This window comes from Magallana gigas, chromosome 2, assembly GCF_963853765.1.
Source record: "Magallana gigas chromosome 2, xbMagGiga1.1, whole genome shotgun sequence".
NCBI classification, from domain to species: domain Eukaryota; kingdom Metazoa; phylum Mollusca; class Bivalvia; order Ostreida; family Ostreidae; genus Magallana; species Magallana gigas.
The window spans coordinates 15,074,438-15,082,426 of record NC_088854.1 but is presented as its reverse complement, the minus strand read 5'-3'; the positions used below and the strand labels follow the sequence as shown (position 1 = coordinate 15,082,426).

At 33.6% G+C, this 7,989-nt stretch overlaps 1 protein-coding gene across 1 annotated transcript; it reads left to right on the top strand.

The window, feature by feature from the left end:
• The first annotated feature begins 593 nt into the window (after nt 1-593).
• On the top strand, nt 594-7,974 carry LOC105346018 (uncharacterized). The gene is made up of 8 exons (XM_066076796.1): nt 594-838; nt 1,259-1,423; nt 1,633-1,803; nt 2,044-2,181; nt 5,639-5,857; nt 7,061-7,231; nt 7,365-7,535; nt 7,837-7,974. Exons 1-8 carry the CDS (start codon nt 665-667, stop codon nt 7,972-7,974), a joined length of 1,347 nt encoding a protein of 448 aa, XP_065932868.1. The 5' UTR covers nt 594-664.
• Nucleotides 7,975-7,989: the final 15 nt, after the last annotated feature.

The following is a 7,989-nucleotide window of genomic DNA, read 5'->3' as shown; positions in this document are numbered from 1 at the left end:
GTACACAGTTTGTATATAGGCCTAGGCCTACATGGTTTGTTCAATCAGGGACGTACGTACAAATGTCAATCTTGTCAACACCCACCCAGTACAAGTTTGTGACTTTTTCGTCAAATATTTATACATGTATCAGATAAATCTATTTCATTAAAACAATTTGAGTATTAAAAGCATATCATTTCGTTTTACCTATCTCCTTTATTTTTTAAATGCTGGCACATCGAAATCATTTTCTCACCATCGATTTGTTCGATTTTCAACCTTTCTTATAGATAGACACTGTCCTTTGTACAATTTGAAATGGATGGTTGTAAACATATAATGTGAAGAGGCACAAGAAGTTTGTATCTTTTACAGTTTTGGTCCAGAATTTAATGTTTGAGATGAAAAATGAAGACAGAGCATAATAATTTCCATACCTTAAGGCTAAAGGCCTGTATCTATTTTAATTTGGAGTGGGGGGGGGGGGGGGTATTCATCCACATATGTACACATGTAGAACACACAGAGTTGTCGTTCATAGACCACAAAGAACACCAAACGCCCGAGAAGTTGCAATTCAATCAAACGCGCCCTATTTTATTTCCTGTTGTTGTCATGTGATTTGTCTTGTGATCCCGGCAAGATAACTTTGTGCAGCTTTGAACAGTTAAGTCACTTAAGAATGGAGCGGATTTTTGTTACCCTGTCAGCTTTGCTTTGTGCATTTTCCATTACCCAAGCAGAGTACCTAAAGTTTACCAAACATTACGAAGATGACGTGTATGAATTCATCAACTTTCTGAAGAAGCCTTTCTTACCAGAGCGTTTCAAGACACTGGAGTTCTTTCAGAAAGCGGTAATTTGTGTTATCTGTTTATACATGCAAATATAAATGATTTTAGGGATATACAAATACATGTGTGTCAATGCAATGTAGGGCCGAATGAAATCATTCATTTATATAGTTGTGGTTTTTGTTGTTGTTGCTTTTTGCATTTAAAAAAAATGATAATGGACAGCGCTTTGGAGCTGATTAGCCTACTATGCAACATGCACATGTCGGTCACGACGAGATGAAATGGAGTTAACGAAAGAACAACAGAATCATCTATAATTCAAACCAAAAAATTATCCCTTTGATTTCTATTTTATTGATTTCTACAGCACCGCGACTTATTTGACAAAAAAAAAATGGTTGTCTAAAGAGTTTTGAAATATGTAACTGCGGGTACATGTACATGCATTTGTATTCTATTTTTGATTTGAATTATTTTAGGGTTTGGACCACAGCAAGAGGTTGACAGCTTTCTCCTTCAAGAACTGTGGAGGAATGATAGATGTAAGAAGCCTGTCAGTGCAGCCTGACCCCCTCCAGTTCCCTGGAACCATCACTTTCAGCGCTAGTGCTGCCCTCAACACCACTCTCTCAGCTCCCCTCAATGTAAATATTTATAATTCATTTTGAATTTTGTATCTTGCAATCTGCAATAAAAATGAAGAGTGAGGAAACAATTTATATTAAAGATACTGTACAGTAGACTTATTTCATACTGGTAGCATGAGGGATATAAAAGAATATCCAAGGTTTAGTGCATTGAAAAAACAATACATGTATCATTGTAAATAAATGGAATTAAGGTAATTTTGCAGGCTAAAATAGAACTGAAGAAGAAAGCTGCTGGAATTTGGGTTCCACTTCCATGCATCGACCAGATCGGTTCATGCAGTTATGGTGATATTTGTCAGTTGCTGGAGCAGGTTACCCAGTGTCCCCCTCAGCTCACTGCTATCGGCATTGATTGTAAATGTCCCATTAAAGCAGTAAGTTTGGATTGTGTCCCTACGGTAACTGATCATCATAGGCATGATTTAAATAAAGACATTACATGTGTACCTGTACTCTATAAATTTCATTTATTTTGATAGTAGAAAAATAATGATCCAATAATCTTTCTCAGTTAATTTCAGGCATTGTATTTATATTTCTTCAAATCAAATTTACCAATTGAAGATATTTTTTCTTCTTCTTTATTTGATTTAATGTGTATTTTTTTAATATAGGGCAAGTATACCTTACCAAGTATGAGCCAGGACATTGGGGCGGAAGCATTTCCATCGGGAGACTACGAGGTCACTGGTACGGTGACTGACAAGGACGGGAAAGTGGCGGCCTGTCTGGAGGTCCAATTGTCCGTTGCCTAGGATACCATCAATATGGCAGTTGATATACTCAAAGTTGAGAAACTACATGGAAGAGATTTTCTTAAGTTGCACTCAACACCAAAAATATTTCGAACTTATTAAATATTGTCTGTTCTATTTGAAATCTATGTAAAAGGTAGATGATATGATACACAAAAATAAAAAAGAAAAAAATATTTTAAAACTGAAATTACTTAGAGAAGCCAAACTTCTAAAAGTGACTTGTATCTCTTTTTTTCATGTAAAGATGTTTGGTTGAAAAAAATTAGTTTTGGATGTGAAATGAGATGAAATTGAAATTTACATACATTTACTTGCAGCAGGTAACATATACATTCCTGACATTATTTGGTGAAGAGATGAAGAATATAACATATGATGGCTTCATTTCAAAATTTGTTACTACAAGGTTTCTTTTTTATTTCAAGAATTATTTTTTTTCATTTACAGAAACAGCTTTTGGAAGTAATTTTACATTTATGTATAAAAGAGGGATTTTTCCTTCTAAAATATTCTTGCATATTTTTTTTTCCATTTGAAAATTGAAAAGGAAATACTTATGAAATATGTTGCTTTGATATGCTGAGCCTTAGAAATCTCTTTTTGCTAAACTTAATTGTTTTGTACAAAGCTAATTCTTTTTTATTCTTGACACTTCTTTTCAAAGTTATTTTTAGATCTGTTTTTATAAATGGTCTTTATTTCTGCCGCATATTTATTCAACAATGTACATGTATACATGTATATCTTTGCTTATTTGTCAGAGTGATTTTTGGTGTGATGTAATCATGTTTTGTATTTGAGAGTTGAAATATCAGAATGTTTCTATTCATCAGAAGCAGCTGATTTATGCAACATAAATTGTGACATTCTGGTTCCTTCAGATTTCAACATTTACCATTTTCATTGTTGGTGCAATCTATCGGAACTTACTAGTGCTTTTTTTTAACATTCGTAGTAATTCATTGAAGATGTTTTATTATTATGTCTTTCTACCAGAAATTGAGTCTCACTTATGATTATAGATCTGTACTGTTTGTTTGATATTAAATGATTTCTATATTGGCTTCACAAAAACAATAGTGATTTTCTGCACTGTCTTTCTTTATAAAGTCGTTTGGAAATAAAAATACTAACCAAAACGACATGGGTGTTTGGGTTCTTTTTATATTAATTAGGCTCATTAAACTGTTTTGACTGGAAACAAGGATATTGCTGTATTCTACTAAATTATATCCTCATGTTTTAAAACACTTCCATCAATCCATTGTGAGGTACTTTAGAAAGACACACGGATTGGTTCAACCAATACATTAATGAAACAATATTGAGTGAATTGTTGTTTGGTGCCATTGCAAATCAAGTACAGAACTTACAAAGTATTAACTGGTTTTTAGAGACTTGTATGACCAAGCAGGTGATGTGTGGTTACACTTGACGATAGCGCGAATGGCGAGACTCTTTGTAGTCATTCTTTAAGGGGTTGACTCGCTATGTAAGTCTTCTTGTTCTTCCGCCAATTAAAACGAGAATCCCACCCTCCGTGCACTTTAGTTTCACAATGAGGAAAGTCTTTCTATATTCCTATAGGCCTATGTATTTACAAAGTCACATAGAATGGTAATTTGTACAAATCCTTTTATTGAAATTTTAACAAAAAATTTCAATTGCCCTAGGAATTTTGATACTGGTTTATTTTAAAACTTTTTATAGCTGATGAATAAATAATTCTTAATAATTCTTCACGAAAGAATAATCGACCAAATGACTGAATTAATAATAATTACAAACCAATCAAAAATTCAATGTAATGCCAGATAAAATTGTAATAAAATCAAAATTGTCGTAAATGAATGAATGGTTTTCTTATCGTAAAAATCTTTCCATGAAACTCCAAATGTTAACAATTTTGCTGCAAATGCTAGGGATGATATTATCTACATACAACTATAGGAATACTTTCTATAAAGAGCTAAAGATGGCATTTAGAGTATGTATATAGAGCTAGGGAAGACCCCCCCCCCCCCCCCCCCCCCCGAAAGGCAAACTATGGAGCGACTAGTTCTACTCTGTGAAGAAAACCAATATCCAGAGTAACTTTTCTGAGAGAAGTTACACTCTATAGTCAGCTTTTCGTAAGGTAGGGGTCCATCTCTACATAATCTATACATGAAGTCTTATTGCGGGTAAATGATCAGACACATACCCCTTGTATTCCTGTTAAACAGGAACTTGATGGTTGTTGTGGTCATTTTGTCACCTAAATATATTACAATGGTGCATTGATGTTGATTATATCCTTGTTGAGTGAATATCGTTACTTAAATGTGGTGGTGACGAGTGTATAACATGCATAAGACCCGTAAATTTGATATGTTTAATTTATGATAATCATTTGGAGTTTTTTATATTCACTTTTAAAATTGTGTTTTAATATATTATATTTATTTCCCTTGCATGCTCGCCAAGCGGCACTGGGAGTGCCACATATTCTCTCAACTCTTCATAATGATAATCATCGTCGATATAAACCAAGCTGAAGATGTAAAAAAAAAAAACTAGGAAAACGAATGCAATTGTGAACTACAAAATGTAATTGAAACAAGGATATTTTGCCTGAAAACAGCATCGTTGATCACGATTCATTGTATATTTAGTCACTCAAGGAAGATACTTTTTATGGTAAATAGCAGTATAACAACTCCAACGGAAAAATAAAGTGCAATTTTTTTTAAGTGGGGAAAATATACATATATGATTTCTTGATGAAAATATGACCGGGCTGTGTAAATATGTTTATACATAGCAAGAGTACCCGTTGATCGTTCAAGTGGACAGTACAACAGTACGTACTATATGTACCAAGTACTTTAAAATTGTTATCATCTCTAGTACATGTCGGAGCAAATTTTTAATCCACGACGTCCCGTGTGTACCCATGAATACAGATGCCCGATAAAATATGCGACACTTGCATGAGAGAACAAGCATATGGAGATTTGTTTTGTTAATTTTGACGGTGTTAACAAACGTTTTGAACAATAGATATGGTCATAGAATAAAAATTTCTTTAAATTTCTCTGTTTAAAAACATATTCACCGAGGTTTTTTTGGTTTACTTCGTTTCACAAAGACCAAAAAAAAACCACACAGGATAACGAGCAGAAAAACAATTTTTAACGGAATACAATTTTTTATTCATTTACCAAAAACTTACAAAAATACATAGAATTGTTAACTAATTAAATTTGCTATGATTACGTAACTATGTTATATGAATCGCGTTTTGAAACATTTCCAACCCTTTACCCCCTTCAAGTGATAAACAACTGATAACGGTTGATTGGATTATTGACCGATAAAGGCCTGACCATCGCAATCTTTGCCCCCTTTCGTCATTGTGTTTTTGAGCAAGTTCGAAGAAAGGTCCATTTCACATTTGTTGATAATATAAACAATCATGAAATTTTTGATAGTTCTCGCCTTAATTGTTGGGGCATTTAGTGAAGAGTTGGAACATGAATTTCCCATCGTGGAGCCCGAGGAACATGATGCCTATCTGGTAGACGAGCATCAGATGAAATTAAACGATGAGTCTGAACTCCTAATGGACCTTCTCTTCCGCAATGCCCTCCCCGAGAGATTCAGGGGAGAAGATTATTTCAAAACAGTTGTATGTATAAAGTGCTTTCTTGGCAACGTTTTAGTTGATTTTATGTATGCTTAATTAAGGACGTTGTTTACTCAGGGTTTGAGTTCTCAAATCCGGATTGTTAAAAAGTTAAATTTCATAAGTAAAATTGATTTTAAATACAAAAAGTATTTATGAAATGAATTATTATTGACATAACAATCGATATTCTCACTAAATTATGGAATTAGGCTCTGACAAAGTTTGACTTTTAGATTAACAGAGGAAATTTGGACTAAATTTTTCATATTTTGTTTTCCACTGAAATATTTTTGGTAGTACTATAATATTTAAAGTTAAGATTTTATTTTTAGTCAACATAATTTTGCATATTTTCTGTTGGTTTTATCTTAATTTTTTGTTCAGATAATCGTATGGCACACACTACAAAAATATTGATAAATGCTTAAAAATGATAAAAGACACCATATCTCAAAATTTTGATCATTGACCTTATATGAATTTTATGCCAGCAGAGAAAGATCAATATACTTAGTTTAATGCTATAAATGTTTTAGCATTATCATCATTCAGTTTTTTGTTATATTGAATCAAAAATGAGTAGTAATTTGAGAACTGATAGAGGAAATTCGGACTAGAATATCTATAAAAATTGTGAATGAAAACTTAATGCTTTGTATCTATTTAATGTCACTACCATTCATTTGCTGTATTTCGTTTGTTAAAGTGTTAAGCAATTTGAATTATTTTCACAATTAAGAAAATCTCAATCATAGTGTAAAATTTTTCTGGATTTTTCTAAAATTTTCAAAATATATTCAATGGCCATTAACTAAAAAATTAGGTCATTGACCTACTTTTTGGAAAGTGGAGAATAACTCTACCATGTAAAGTCTATAACGCACAATAGTTGGTTTTTCATTATCATCAGTGGAATTTTTTTTCATTCTGAGTAAACGTCAGGATAGTTGCAGTTAAAAACCAAAACTTTGAACCAAAAAAAAACCAAAAAACAAAAAACCATGAAGGATGAAATGTTGCAGTATGGTATTATCTAAATAGATGTTAATTTTAAAATATTTTTTGCGATTCCTCATATTATCGTCTATAGATATATATTATCGTATATATATACTGATTGTTCAATCAACGGTGCTCCTATTTTTTGATAGCTATTATAGGTAAACGTTAGAGGTTATTCCTCACGCCAGTTATGTGTTTCAGGGTATAAAGAAGTCATCCCGGGTGGAGGCTTTTCAGTGGCAGAACTGTGGCAATAACGACCCCGCCACTGTGATGAGCCTATCCGTGACCCCTGACCCCTTACAGTTCCCTGGTACTGTCAACATCGCTGGCAAGCTCCAGTTCAACTCGTCGTTTGCAGCACCACTTCCGGTAAGATGTTACTACGCCATAACGCTGGATAATTCTTACATAAAGATTACCAAATGAGATTAAAGAATTACACATCTTTCTTTATTTACATTTTCCACAATTTAGAAAGTATTTAAAAAGTATTTTAATGTAGGCTAGTCTCGTGATATCCAAAAAAGCCGCCGGAGTTTGGATCAAGCTCCCCTGTATAGACAACTTTGGGTCATGTGACTACCCCGACCTGTGTCAGATCTTGAGTAGCGTTGGCGACTGTCCCGATCCGATTACTTCCTCTGGTCTGGGATGCCAGTGCCCCTTCAAATCCGTGAGTATACGGCATCACTTACTAGTACTAAACGCAAACGGGATGGATTTCCATGCTTCATGGCTCGCGCGGTTTGATGGTTCGAGTAATTTGATGGCTCGCGGAATAAATTTGAAATATTACTTGGTGGTTTCTACTTGTTACCTGCATTGTTTATGAAAACACAGAAAAACCAGGCGCGAAATCACGTAAAATAAAGCCTAATTGCGACATGATCTGGTTTTTTTAAAATGTTGATTAAGGTACCATTCATTTTTATCTTGAACACGATAAAAAAAAGAATAATTTGTTTTTATTCCAGGGAACCTTTGATGTAAATGGCCTGTCTTTTGATGTGGATGCTTCTGCCTTCCCGTCCGGAGATTACAAAATCAGGGGATCTTTGACGACAGCAGGAAAAGAGGCAGCCTGTGTCGAGATTATCATTACCATCAGTTAATATCATTTCATTTAT